Source organism: Eretmochelys imbricata, chromosome 3, assembly GCF_965152235.1.
Source record: "Eretmochelys imbricata isolate rEreImb1 chromosome 3, rEreImb1.hap1, whole genome shotgun sequence".
Taxonomy (NCBI): Eukaryota; Metazoa; Chordata; order Testudines; family Cheloniidae; genus Eretmochelys; species Eretmochelys imbricata.
Window position 1 is genome coordinate 165,202,566 of NC_135574.1, and position 15,068 is coordinate 165,217,633.

The 15,068-nt window shown below is 42.1% G+C and overlaps 1 protein-coding gene across 2 annotated transcripts in view; it reads left to right on the plus strand.

The window, feature by feature from the left end:
- PTPN14 (protein tyrosine phosphatase non-receptor type 14) overlaps positions 1-15,068 on the plus strand; it is a 103,596-nt gene that overhangs the window by 35,655 nt on the left and 52,873 nt on the right. For both annotated transcript variants that reach the window (XM_077811948.1, XM_077811949.1), the window contains exon 3: positions 13,279-13,376. In XM_077811948.1, the coding sequence (XP_077668074.1) occupies positions 13,279-13,376 (98 nt within the window). The remainder of the gene's footprint in view (positions 1-13,278; positions 13,377-15,068) is intronic.

A 15,068-nucleotide genomic window follows, 5' to 3' on the forward strand; every position in this document is an offset into this window, starting at 1 on the left:
GCCTGGGATCAATGTCAGGCTTATAATTACCTGGGTCATCTTGTTTACACATTAAAAAAAATTATCACATTAGCTTTCTTCCAGTGTTCTGGAACTTCCCCAGTGTGCCAAAACTTATTGAAAATCAACATTAATGGCCCAGCTAGCTCCTCAGCCAGCTCTTTTAAAATTCTTGAATGCAAATTATCTGAACCTGCTCATTTAAAAATGTCTAACTTCAGTAGCTTCTGTTTAATATATTCCAGAGATACTAGTGAAATGGAAGGCATAAACGATGAGTTTGCATCATCTGTTTTTCCCCAAATATAGAACAAAAGTATTTATTGAGCATCTGCCTTTTCTGCAATATTGTTGATAATGCTACCACTTCCATGTAGTAAGTGACCAGTACAATTGTCAAGATTCTTTTTATTCCTAATATATTTTAAAAAACTTATTCTTATTGTCCTTAACTCTGCTGGCCATAGATTTCTCCTTGTGTCTCTTGGCTTCCCTTATCAGTTTTCTACAATTCCTAATTTTTGATTTATGCTCATTACTTCCCCTCTAAACCAGGTTGTTTTTTTAACCAGCATAGCTTTCTTCCTTGGTTTTGGCTTTTCGGCATCTAGTGACATATACTTAAATGATTCCCAATTATCATTCACATTTTTCTGATTCAATTCTTTCTCCCAATTGATTTGGCTCATAATTGTTTTCAGCTCTATGAAACTGTCCCTATTAAATCACCAAGTATATAAATAACTGTTCTGGAATTTATTCTGCTTGCACATTATAAAATGTGATCAAGTCAAGATCAGTTCTACTTAAGCTACCATTAACCTTTAGTTCTGTGATCAGTTCTTCTTTATTTATTAAGACAAGGTCAAATATAGAATTCCCCTGTGTTGGCTTCAGCACTTTTTGAGTTAGAAAATTGTCGTCTATAATATTTAGAAATTCCAAGTACGTTAAAGTACTGGCAGCATGAGATCTCCAGCATATGACAAATTAAAGTTCAAATTAAAGTTCCCCATGATTACAGAGTTAGGGTTGCCAACCCTCTCGGTTTCACCTGGAGTCTCCCGGAATCGGGCTCTATCTTCCAGCGGCTACTGAAACCAAATTGGGAGATTTTAGGCTGCTAAAAGTCTGGCGGCACAGCAGGGCTAAGGCAGGCTCCCTGCCTGCCCTGGCTCCGCGCCACTCTAGGAAGTGACAGACACGTCCCTGCGGCCCTGGGAGGGGCAGGGGCAGGGGCAGAGGGTCTCCACACGCTGCTCCACCCCGAGCGCCGACTCTGCAGCTCCTATTGGTCTGGAACTGCGGCCAATGGGAGCTGTGGAGGCAGTGCCTGCAGGCAGGGGCAGCGTGCGGAGCCCCCTGCCCCCCCAGGGGCTGCAGGGACATGCCAGCCGCTTCCGGGAGCAGCGTGGGGCCAGGGCAGGCAGGGAGTCTGCCTTAGTCCTGCTATGCTGCCAACCGGGAGCCACCGAAGGTAAGTGCCACCCTGCTGGAGCCCTCACCGCCTCCCTCACCCCAGCCCTGAGCCCCCTCCTGGAACCAACACCCCAAACTGCTTCCCACACCCAAACTCCCTCCCAGAGCTTGCATCCCGCACCCCCTCCTGCACCCCAATCCCCTGCTCCAGCCCTGAGACACCACCCCAACCCTGTGCCCCAGCTGGAGCTCCCTCCTGCACCCAAACTCCCTCCCAGAGCTGGCACCCCACACCCCTCCTGCACCCCTGCCCCAGGCTCAGCGCGGAGTCCCCTCCCACACTCTGGAAATTTCGCCCCTAGCCGAGAGCCTGCACCCCTGTACCAGCCCGGTGAAAGAGAGTGAGTGAGAGTGGGGGAGACCGAGTGCTGGAGGGAGGGGGGATAGAGTGAGCGGGGTGGGGCCTTGGGGAAGGGGTGTGACAAGGGTGTTTGGGTTTGTGAGATTAAACAGCAACCCCTACACACAGTTCTCCCCCCTCTCCCTTCACTTTATAGATAGGTGCGTAAGCAGGCAGTCATCCTGTTCCTCAGTGTAATTTGGTGGTCTGTAGCAGAGACCAACTTGTACTGTATTTTGTGCTTTATCTGTTAAGACATTGCTTCATCATCATTCAAGATAATTTTCTTCTGAGTTATCAGTGACTTGGAAATAGGTAATGCCATTTTTTATGTAGAGCACTACTCCCCATCCCCCTTTTGCCAACTCAGTCCTTCCTAATAGCTTTATACCATTGATTTTAACATTACAGTTATGCAAATCATCCCACCAGGTTTCAGTAATGCCACTAGACTCAATTTACGCTCATAAATGAGCGATTCCAGTTCCTCTTGTTTCTTACCCACACTCTTAGCGTTGGTGTATAGGCAATTCAGGAATTTCCTCTCTTCGTAGTTTCTTGATTAAATTTGTTCTCAGCATCTCAATTTTGTGCTAAGTGCTCTTATCTTTTTTCTTTTTACCCTCCCTTTTGCTATTAGTTTAGCCCCGGGGTTCTCTCAACAAATTTTTTGGTCACCTCAGAGGAAAAACAAATAAATATGCACATTTACGGCCAAATCATTGTAATTTATTTTTTTAGGGGTTTTGTGAAGACTCGGTATTAAAAATAATGTACAGTTGACTCTAGTCTTTACTGAATCTAAACAGAATAGAAACACAAATAAGGTGCTTTGCCCATTCTTTTGTTGTTGTTTCTTTTACTTTTTTGGTTGCTTTTTTTATTTTAGACTTGCTGGCTAGTAAGTCTGCTGCTGTGAAAAGTGATACTTGTATGTTAATATCACTTTTCACAACCACCCAGCTACCTACTAAGTCTCCTGTGAAAAGTGATATTAACAAACATACAAATATCACTTTTCATAGCACACTTACTCAGCCTCGGCATGCCAGGGGACAAATTAAGCCCTGGATGGGGGGTGCGTAGGGAAACAGGAGGGCCAGGGTAATAGGTGAATGGATGGGGGGCTGAGGGAGGCAGCGGGGCCAGGGGTGATGGGGTGGGGGTAAGCATGGGGCCAGAGCCCACTGCCGCACAGCCAGGGGCCAGAGCCTGAAGCCCTGCGCCCAGGGGATGGGGCCTGGGAATGGACCCCAGGGCCTGGAGATGGTGCCCGAAGCCCTGTGGCTGGAGCCTGCTGCCTGCCATGCCAGGGCTGAGCCCGACCCCTCTGTCCCCAGGACGGTGGGGAACTCACTGGCTGCCTGCTCCGCCAGTGTTTGTGTTTCCAGATGGGGCAAGACCCATCCCCTGCTGGCAGCCCCAGGGGAGGGGCCACTTCTTCCCTCCCCCCAACCCAAATCACCACCCAGGAGGTCGTGGCTGCATGAAAAGCCCCTGGTGGCTGCACATAGCCACAGTGGCCACATTTGAGATACATTGGTTTAGCCCTCTCTAGCCAGCCTGTCGCCACAGAGATTGGTCCCCTATCTACTGAGGTGGAAGCTATCCAGACTATATAGACCTCTCTCCCCACAGAAGGTGAACCTATGTTCCACACAACCAAAGCCCTACACCACTTACCTAGCCACAATTCACTTCCAAACACACCCAGCAAAGATGCTGAATGTGATAATGATTGGCGTCTGACTACTAGGAATTTCACTAGCAATTCAATTCACATTGACCACCAAACGGCAACAACTTTTGATCCCCAGTGAGTTTGGCTGGATTTGAACTAGCAGTTCACACAAGAAAAATTTCAAATCCAGTTCCAAATCCCAATGTCTATACTTTTTTCTTTCTTGAATGCCTGATTCTCTTCTCACTCACACCAATTTGACTCTGTTGATTTCCTTAGAATTACTTCTGGTTTACAGTAGTAGGAGAGCAGAATTGGGCCCATGATGCCTGAAATGCATGTTTTTGTTTGTAATCTGGTGGTGCTTATGTATAGCATGGAACAAAATACAGTAGATCTGAAATTTGGATTGGCAGTCTTTTTTAGAATGCATAAATAAGAACAACTTTTTAGTAGTAAATTGAGCAAATGGGGCTTGCAAGTAACATGAGCAGTACAGCACTATTTTTTTATTAGAATATAACTTTAATTAAATGTGCTAGGATTTTCACATTCTGCTGCCTTTAGATAAGTGATTATATTGTAGCTGGGTCTCAATTTGAAAAATATTCAGCATCTTTTTTTTGGGAGCTTGAATCAGTTTGGTCTGGTAACTTGTCTTTGCATATGTTTCTTATTGCTACTGGCAATATGAGTAGGTCAGCTAACAGTTTATATTATCTGAACATATGCCCACAGAACACCCCCTGAAATGAATGGAATGTGACTCTGTGAAGTTGGCATCTCTGTTAATCGGAGTCGTTCATCTTCTGCTATCCCCCACACAAATCTCCTTTTCAGTAGGCCACTTTCCTATAACTGTGGATAGTTTTTTGGTTGCTTGGAGGTTCCCCTCCTCAAAGTCCAGTTGGCAGATTTACTGCATGAGATATTTGCTAGCCTGCGGGAGAGGGTTGACCCAGTGGATCCTCTCAGCTTTAAGGGTTGGAGATGCAACCAGAATTCCAAGGAAATTCCCCAACTGACCCTGAAAAAGCCCTTCTGAGAAGAGTTACAATAGCAGGTTTGCAAACAGATGCCTCTAAAGAGTTGAAGTAGGCAGAGGTAGGTGATAGGAGTTGTGTATTTGAACTATCCTCCCTTTTGGTCCTGTGAACAGATGTCATGGGAATAATCCTGGCCCAGCAAGGACCTTTTGTATCAGTAGGTAGGGCCAAAGACTCCCAGAAGCTGTTTTCTTTTTTTTTAATTTCACAAAATGAAATGTTATGGTGTATTTTTTTTCACCAAGCTCTAGAAGGCGATTCTGATTCTGTCTTTGCCAGGGTTTGTTGTTCTGTCAACTGCAGTTAACCTGGAATTTCTTGATGAGGCTGTTCAAGCTCCAGGATTTTCTGACCCAGGAACCTTTTATTTATGACTGCACTTAAAAGTTGGCATGGACAGCTTGAGTTTCTAAAGGGAGGAGTCTGATGGGTACAGTACTGGCTCTTCGTTTTCCTTCAGTTTTTCCTGGCTAGCCTGCTGAGGGTTTTTTGTTTTTTTTTTGTTTTTTTTCCCCCCGTTGCAGGGTGTGGCAGATTTCCACTAAATGACAGTCTTCCAAAATATTACTCTTTAGTGAAACACAGCTACTGTATTTGATATTCTACCACAAGTAGATAAATGACTGTCATTAGTATCCAGAAGCCTCAGGCTTCCATTGGTAGATTGGTTGGTGCAATTCCAGTGGAGCAAGTTAGAGTTATTCTGGTATTTGTTATCAGAATCTAAATTATTCCAGTGGCAGGGATGAAGGCTTGCCATACTCTCACCTATCATGAAATCATCAATATATACATTTTTATTTTTAAAGTGCCTTTAGATTAAACTATACTGATTGAATTACAGCTTCTAAAATCTGTTTCAGCACATCCAGGACCAGAAATCATAACGCGATAGTAACACTATTTATGCCAATATGCTGAAGGTTGTATCTGGATGCCTGAAAGGACTGAACATTTCCCTTTTTTCTATTATTATTTCAAAACCTATCTGCAGTGAAGAAAAGTTATTGCCTTTTCTTGGATGCTGTTGTCTTACCACAAACTCTTTCACATGGGTATCACCTCAGACTGATGGAGATTTGTCTACATTACAGAGATTCACCATTTCAGTCAGTGCTCATCAGCACCTTCCTTTGCACTCTCAGCATGTAGGCCAATGATTGAATCAGCATGGAAGATGAAAATATAAAAGACAGATGAATTTAAAAGAAAAAAAAAGGAAATACTTTTTAAAAAACACAACACCCTCAACCTGGGGAACTCACTGCCACAAGATATAATTGATTTCAAGAGCAATTTAAATGGTATGGACTACAAGACTATCCATATTGGAGATGCTGATATTTAAAAAATAATTCTACCGAGGGATGTAAGCGTGCTGTTAAGAAGAAACTTCCCTTCTAGGCAGGCTATTCCATGATTGCCCAACGCAGGGTTTCTTGTTTCTTTCTCTGAAGAAGGTGATACTTGCCACTCTCAGACAGAATCCTTGACTAGCTGGACCAGTGTTTTGATCCAGTGTGGCGCTTATTATGTTACTAATTTGATAGGTCTGTATTATGATCTAATCACTTTTTAAAAAATACTGAAACAGTAAAAGAGCAGAAGGATTGAATGCTAAAATCCTCTACTGTGCCTCTGATGGCCAAACTACCTCCCTCCATTTTCTTAATGATTTTGATTGCTTCTATGTAACATTACAGCCATTCTCTTCTTTCCTCCCTTAAAAAAACAAAACAAAACTATGTAGTTTAGCAGTTACCTAACAGATCGGCTTGGCTCCAAAAAAGTACCTAATGAGTTATTAAAAACTGCTAGTCAATCTAGTAATTACATCATTAGGGACAATTCTAAAGGCGTTGTACCTCTTGAGTAAGCAGTGCACATTTTGTAAGCTACTACCAAGAACTTGTCGTTGTTTTTCAAATACATCTCATGTAATCAAATTTAAAAAATCTTTCTTTTTAAAACATTCTTTAATATATTTATTTATACTTGGCAAAAATTCCCAGCAAAATCAGACTTGCATTTATTTTTAAAAAACTAGAAATAATATTTGCCAGCCCTCCAAAACTGAGGTGTCTGGCAAAGAAGCCCACACTTTTGATGCATAGTGGAGGCAAGTACAATAGAAATATTCAAAGTACATTACAGATCATAGAATCCCTTCAGTACATAATATATTTTATTGTTCTTTAGGTGACTTAACCAAAGAAATTAGATTCTCTGTTGCCGACAAATGTTGCAGGAGTGTAAAGGAAAGCAGCCTGATTGCCACTGATCGTGTTGTTTTCATTTCTTCACAGTTGGATAGTTAAACATTCTTCATGATTTCTTTTCTTTTTGAATCTAACTTGGTGAATATGTATGTTACGGGGATGCCCTATTCCTATGTCAAATATTTGCGCACACTTGGGGAGAATCCCTTGCACAGTATAGAAGATCTGCTGTAGCATCTCCTGAGGACTGGAAGCCAGAAAGAGGAGGGAGGGGTCCTGATTGATTTGTACAGCTTCCTCTGTCCAATGCCCATTCTTCTCCAGCACTTGTGTAACCCACACACCTTCTGGGTGTGGTGTTCTGTCCCAGCTAGTGGCACTGGGAACACTTAAGAGGGCGAGATTAATGAGTCTGCTCTACAGCCTTAGCTAACAGGCAGTTGGCTTTTAGCTCATGCTATAGAGGCTCATGCACTAAGCTCCAGAGGTCCCCGGTTCGATCCTGCTCGCTGACGACTGGGGTCTGTTGGCGTTACACTAGTCTTACTGCAATGCCAGTTTATAAGCACCACAAGTCTTGAAATATTCATTTGGTTTAAGTTGAAATATAAGGGGCTGTATTTTTGGCACTGGAGTTCCTGGGTTCTGTCTGCAGTGTACGTCTACATAAGTACGTCTACATAGCCCGCCGAAGCAAGCCTCTGAACCCAGGTGAATGGTCTTGGGCCAACAGGGTTGGCACCACTGCTCTAAAGATAGCAGTGTAGACAGTGAATTGAAGTTGCAACTTGGGTTGGCGCTTAGGCTCTGAAGCTTAGGGATCATGAGCCCTGCTAACCAAATCTGTCAACCGGAGGCAGTACGCTATATGTGCAGCAGTTACATTGTCCTCCTCCCAAGAAGCAGAGATCAACAGAGTGCTTTGAATGCAATGTTTTCCTTACAGAGTTCTATCTGGGGGTTTGTAGCAAAAAAAGGGAAGGACCCAACACTGATATGGCTCTGCAGGACTGACTCACATCCCTGCTATCTTTGAATGCCCCCATAAACTTCTCAGGATAATCTCTCCTCCAATATTCACCATGCCTGTCCCTACTTTGCTTTTGAGATTTAAGAAGTCCACCACCCAAAATAACAAAAGTCTAAAACAAATGGGGAACCTAATTATTTCCTTGTTATAATAGGGGCTCCGGTTATGCATCAGACAGAGTGTGGTGGTTGAAGCATCCCAGTAGGTGAAGTCATGTTACGAATACTAAACCAAAAATGTTGTAAACAAACATGACAATGAAACCAATATGAAAGATAGCGATGATATATGCTGTGCTAAATTTGCAATGAAAAATTATGTTGTCAGTTGGAGTTTCTCAAGATATACGGAGCTCTAGCTAAGACAGTCTCTGTATCATGGAATGAAGTTTTAAGCCTGCACCCTTTTTCCACGTTTTTAAGCTCATTTGGTTTTTCTCTTTTGTGGTATTAACTGATTGATATTGTTATTGGCAGGTTTTGTATTTTAACAAAGTTCAGATACTTTCTGATATCTGTTGCAGTTTTGTGTCTTTTTAAAGAACGGGACTCACTTGATGAAGCAACAGAAACAAATATACTCGTAATGTTTTCTGTGTTTGCTTAATGGAGTTGTGGGAAATTATATCCTTGTAATTATGGTTTTGTTCAGACTTGTTGTCCACTCCCATTCCCCTTGGAATTAACTACAGGCTGGCATACAGCGGTAGACTTTATTAAACTTTAAAAACTATGCTCAAAAGTTAACCCAAAATTAGCAAAGAAGATTGAAGCTCAGTTCTCAACTCATATTTTAATTCTCTCCCCTTTCCCCGTAACTCTGAACCAGGGCTTCATAACTGTGAACTTCTTGATTTCTGCCATCTTGTGTAACAGTTTGTAGCAATGAGCAAACATGTTTTTGTCTATTATATTTGCTTATTTCTCCAACATATAAAACGTTGAAAGTTTATAAAATACATATTTTTATCTACTTTTCTGAGACAGTTTCTCTGAAGTGAATATTTATTTAGGCAATTTAAAAAAAATGTTTTATTCACCTAGGATTCTAAGTGAATATTTAATTTCTGTTAAAACAAAAAACACATAATCTTGGCTAGTGACATAAGGTTTAATTAATATAATTTCATATGAAGGAGCCCTAAGGATTTCACAGCTTATGGGCCATAGCCTGACTCACCTGCAGAACGGGCACAGAGCCAGACCATGGCCTTGCAGCATGGATGAGCTTTGTACCTATGGAGCGGTAGTGGAGTCTCTCCTCTATTCCACCCCTTCCTAGAAAGTGGAGCCCACGACTTCTTCCTCACAACACATATGATCTAGTGTGATGTCAGGGAATTGGTGATTTCCCAGGGACTCTGCATGTTGGAGTATGACCATCCCCTATCTTGGAATAGAACCAGAGTCGGCACCCAGCAACAGTCCCAACATTTGTGCAAAGAGCTCCCACGATTCCCATGGCAAAGGTGATGTCAGAGCCCCTTATTATCTCTCAATCTCAACAAGCTTCTCCCAACTGTAGCAGGCTTCTAGATTTTACTCTGCTCCTGTCAGGGCTACATTTTTCTACTGTACCCTTGGAGGGGTTGTGCATCCATATTATTCTCCTGCAAGCAAATGTTTTCCACCCAAAAAGAAAATGCTGTGTTTATAACTTTTTGCTAATTTCAGATAGCCATTTTTTTTTCATGGTAGCTTTTGATAGCCACCCCCAACAATCAACCCCCTTTAAAAATAAAAAACAACCACCAACCAAAGCTAAGACTGGAATTTTTGGGCCTAAACTTAGCTATTCATATTCCTTTAAAATAGATCAAAGAGTGGGGATGCCACACATGTTTTTTAAAATTAACAAAGTGGCTTTTGAATCATAGGTACCAAATTCCCCTCTGGCTGGTGGGTGCTCGACCCTGCACCGCCCTCGCCCCACCCCCCTTCTTCCCCTTCCCCAAAGTCCCTGCCCCCATTCCACCCCCAAGTCCCCACCCCTGCCCTGCCTCTTTTTCATCTCTTCCTCCCCTGAGCGTGCTGCGTCCCCGCTTCTCCCCACTATCTCCCAGAAAGTCCTAAGCGCCACCAAACAGCTGTTAGGAGGAGGGTGGGAGGGAGAAGGAGGAGTGGGGACGTGGCGCGCTCGGGGATAGGGAGGCGAGGAGGGGGGAGCTTGGCTGCTGGTGGGTGAGGAGCACCTGCTAATTTTTCCCAATGGGTGCTCCAGCCCCGGAGCACCCATGGAGTCAGTGCCTATATTTGGAATTGTACCCATCCCGAGCCAGTTAATTTCCTTTTTTAAAGAAAAAAATGATTGGCTGAAAATTGTCCAAGCAGACCTTTTGTTTTGTAAATATAAACAAATAATTTGTTCCAGGTTGAGCCCTTGCATGCCAAAATCTCAGCCCACAGCATACGTTTATGATCAAGTTATAAATTCTGAAAATAAGGGTTTATAAAGAAAATGGTGACCACCTAGTAGAAATAACATAAGCAGCTATGACTTAACTCTTTGTGCAAGAGTACTATAAAGTGACAGTACTTAAAAACTTGACAGATACGTTAGATAGCCAAGGGTGTGATCTAAAGTCCACCTTCCATTGACTTCAATGGGCTTTGGAGCAGAGCCTAAATAAGGATTCTTAGCATGTACCCAATGTGCCTCAAGTGGCACATGATCAGGATTCATCACCAAATTTGGTCGCTGGTTGGATCATTAGCTTGCCCGGCCCAGGCTGGGTACTGACAGGGGCAGCATGACGTGAACACTGATCCATGCCCCCCAACTAAGGATTGCAGTTAGCTAACTTCCATATCTGTAGTATTTCCTACAGCAAATATGGGGAAGTACAAGGGAATACTCTAATAAATACTGAGTTAATAGTATGTATTTTCAATAAGGTTGGTAGGTGTTACATTTCTACTGCTTTATTTATTTATTTATTTGGATTTCTTTCTTTTTATCATGGGTGCTTATATATCGGGAACATTGGCAAATATTAGAAAATAAACTAATAACCAATCTCCAGACCCAGCAGCAGCCAGTCAGGTTTAATATATGCTATCCATTTAATACAATTCAACACCGCACAACACAGTGCCTTATACAGGTGCTGTAAAAAACATTCAGGTCAAGATTTTAAAAAGTGACTTGTGCTTGTGGGTGTCCCTATTTTTGGGTGTTCAGTGTGAGATACTATAAAGGAACCTGGTTATCACAAAGGTGGGTGCTAAGAACTTTCCTAAAATCAAGCCTTCTAAAGGTGTTGCAAGTTAAACACGTAGAACAGAGGTCCCCAAACTGTGGGGTGTGCCCCCTAGGGGGTTGTGGAGGAATGTTCAGGGGGGCACGGCAGGGCCTGGGCCAGCCCCCACAGGGGGCACGGAGGGAACACCACCCAGCCCCACTCCACTCCCATCTCTGCTCTGGACCAGCCTCAGCCCCCAACCATGGCCTGGCCACGACCCTGGCCCCGGCCCCTGGCTGCAGCTCCATTCCCGGCTCCAGCCCCAACCCTAGTTGTGGCCCCAGCCTCGGCCCTCTTACCCCTGTCCATGACTCTCCCCCCCCCGCTGGAGCCGCAACTCTGCTCCTGGCCCTGACTCTGGGGATCAGGGGGCACAGAGAGGGGCGGGGGGGCATGACAGTGAAAAGTTTGGGGACCACTGGTCTTGAATTTTGAGGCACCCAAAATCACTAGTTACTTTTCAATATCTTGTCATGACGTCTGATGCAGGTACTGTGGTATCATCGTATATTTTCTGCTGTTTGTGTATTCTGTAGTGTGGCTTGCCTCTAGTTTTTGCAGGAACTGTGGTTGAAATCCTGGCCCCACTGAACTCAGTGGCAAAATTCCCATGGACTACAAGTCATTTAGTGTGCAGATTGTGAAATTATAAGTGTAGTGTCCCCCTACCTCCATTTAAGGTGATGTCAAAGGCAAGTCTGGCAGTCTTTCTGCCTGCCTCTGGTGCCATTTTTTTGCAATTTCAGATTATCTATGTTTTGCACAGTAAACTGAATTCCAGGCCACACAATCCCAGAGTTGTGAAATTTGAGATTGGAGGTAGAAAGGCCAAGCAGAGAGGCTGTGTGCTATTCTCATTGGCTCAAGCTTTCCTTTCTCACAATCAGATTGTTCAGAGCACTCTGAAATTAATGGGAGTCTTTCAATTTTCTTCAGTCTTTATGTGCATGCCAAATCAAAATTTATAAAATGAAACTGGTTGTGAGTTACCAGAGCACAAGAAAATGTGTGAAGAAAATTTAGCTTTGATTTATTTTTTTAAGTCTAGTAACCCAAAATTATCTGCAAAGGTTTTCTTCACCTACTTCACCTAAAATTCAACTTTTGGGCTTTAAGTAAACTTGAAAAATTTCAGCTCGAAGGGGAATTTCTCTAAGGAAATGAAAATGGGCTTTACACTGAAAATGCTGCCTTGATCAAATTATAGTATTGCTACTCTTGCTGTAATCCTGATAATGCAGGTCTCATCAGAACTTTGGTGCTGTCTAGTGGCAAGATCCTGAATCTCATTTGTTCTGATTTAGGAGTTCACTCTAGAAGAATGTGAAAGGTTTTATTAGATTAATGCAGCATACAGAAATGTCAGATGGCACTTTGAGCTACTTGCTCTTACAGTTTGAACAAGGATCTTTTCTAATACTGTTAGGACTTGTCTGCACAAACAGATTACTGCTTTAACTCTGTATAGTAAAAGCAGTACAATTCTCCTAGTGTGGATGCAGTTATACCAGCATAACTGTTCTTGTACATACAGGAAGGGGGAATAAGCTATACCACTATAAGGCACACTAGAAGGATTGTACACATTTTAACTATCTTGATAAAAATCAAACCTGTAACAGAAACAGTTGTACAAATTTAGACCACGCCTAATTCCATTTCCTGTTATCCTCCATATTCTGTCTGTGCCTTCCTCCCAGACTAATTTCATTCTGTTGCATGTGATCTGGGAATATCATGATGTATGTTCCAAGAGACAAGCTTTCGAGCTTACACAGAGCTCTTCTTCAGAAAGGTTCTCTCTGTCACCAACAGAAGTTGGTCGAATAAAAGACATTACCTCAACCACCTTGTCTCTCTAATATCCTGGGACCAACATGGCTACAACAACACTGCATACAAGGATGTACGTTCCTCAGTTGCACCTACAGAATTTATGGGTGGATGCAATTCCAGAAGCTGTCACTCTTGTGGTGTGGTCCAATAAGCACACAATGGAATTCTGATTTCTCTCTCTTGTACAGTTGGGAACAATGGTCCTGATAGGGATCACACTGGTGATTTTAGTCTATATATTTAAAGTGCTATAATTAGGATTCTATGTGTGGCATCTGCAACATACACAGTACAATTTAAGTACACAACCTTTGCTTAAAAATGTTCTGTCTTCAGCAATCTTTGTTCTGTAGAAAATATCCAAGTATATAAACTTTGGGTCTCATTTTGTTTCACTTATTCACAGGTATCAGTATTACCTACAAGTGAAAAAAGATGTTCTTGATGGTCGATTGCGTTCTTCGTTGGATCAGGGGATCCGGCTGGCTGGCTTAGCTGTGCAAGGTAAAGTTAAATTACCTGCTAGTCCTCTTCCAACATTGCCCTCTATAGTTAATTCCAAGTGTTCATTTGACACTAATTAGGCCCAGCCCAATTCATGTTAAGGATCATTAGTCTTTCCACTGATTTCAGTAGAACTAGGATTGGGCTTTTGATGAATTACTTCTACTTTCAGGTGTAGAATCATGGACTGGGATCATAGGTACTATATAAGCACTGTTCAGCTCCAACATTGGGTTTTCTGAATTAACAACAAACAAATCTAGATTCTTCTTCTAATAATAGTGGACTACTTTGTAAAATGATGAGAGCTGACTGTTTTTCAAACTTTGTTTTCAGTGTAATGTCATTTTCAACCTGAGTTTAATTTTGCCTTTAATTAAAAATTCACTTTGCTGTAGCGGGCACTTCCTATGAGAAGTACTATAGAGTACGTAATAGTGGTTATTACAGCTGTTTATTATTGTGATTTTACTCTTAGCCTAGTAAGGAGAGAGATAAAAAGTATACCTATAATATAGGAAAAATAAATGTGTATTAGGTTATATCATCTCTCAGACTTTAATAGGCAGAATTTCAAAACTTGATGCAACAGATGTGCCTGCTGAAAAGAATACAAATGTAAATGTTCAAATCAGGTAATTGTACATACAAATAATAGCTAATATTATTAAAATAATAACACGGTTACTGGCTTCTCAAAAATTAAAAGATTTTTGTGGTACAACAGGTCCCTAGACATTTTTGAAACCTATTTGAACATATGACCATCCTGTCTCTGCTTATCTGTAGAGCATTCTGTTGCTGAAATGAAATTTTCTAGAGCTTAATTTGTGACCTTCTGGCACTTCCATTTCTGTGTGGTCTAGTGGTTAGAACAAGGATCTAGCAGTAGAGAACTTGTGTGCTACCTCTGACAGCCACTGACTGGCTCAAAGGCCTTTGCAAGTCTCTTGTGGATTGATTTTCAGATCTGCTGAGCATCTTCCATCCCTTCTGACATTGGTGAGATCTGTGGATGCTCACCACCTTGAAAGCCAGATCATTAACTTACTCTTTGTTTCAGTTTAGGAATACTAATATCCACCGGTTTAGAGCACTTTGAGTGCCCAGGATGAAAGCTGTTGAATGGGTGAAGAGTAGTAGTATTCAGTAAGTTAATATGATCTTTGCCAGCGCTGGTAGAAATACCATTTTAATGTCCTATTGGGTGTTCAAAAACAAAAGGAAAAAAGAAATCCTAATGTTTTCTTCTGACCATTGCCCTAAAATCTTTTAGTATAATTGAAAAGATATGTCCACCTTGAACTTTTCGGTATGGTTTAATGAGGTTTTCCTAAAGTACAAGGCCAAGAATTGGTGATGGACAGACACCAAATTGGATTACACTGTCTCAGTTTGGGACCTTTCCAGTGGCTTACCATATACTTGTCCGTTCTCCTGTCTCTGTAAGTGGTTTGAGTAATAATCACTTCTTTTGTTGTGAATTTTCTGCATAATCTGTTATCATGATAGATAGCTGCATCTGACACTTCCATTTTTGTTGCTTACTCATGACATTGTGTTGCTGTCTTTTATCTTTTGCACATGATCCTGTAAAGAGACTTGGAATATATTCAATTAGTTTTAATTGTGTACTTTGTGTTTTATGTCCATTTTGATTCCCTGTGTATTTTAAAACATAACTCTGAGGTG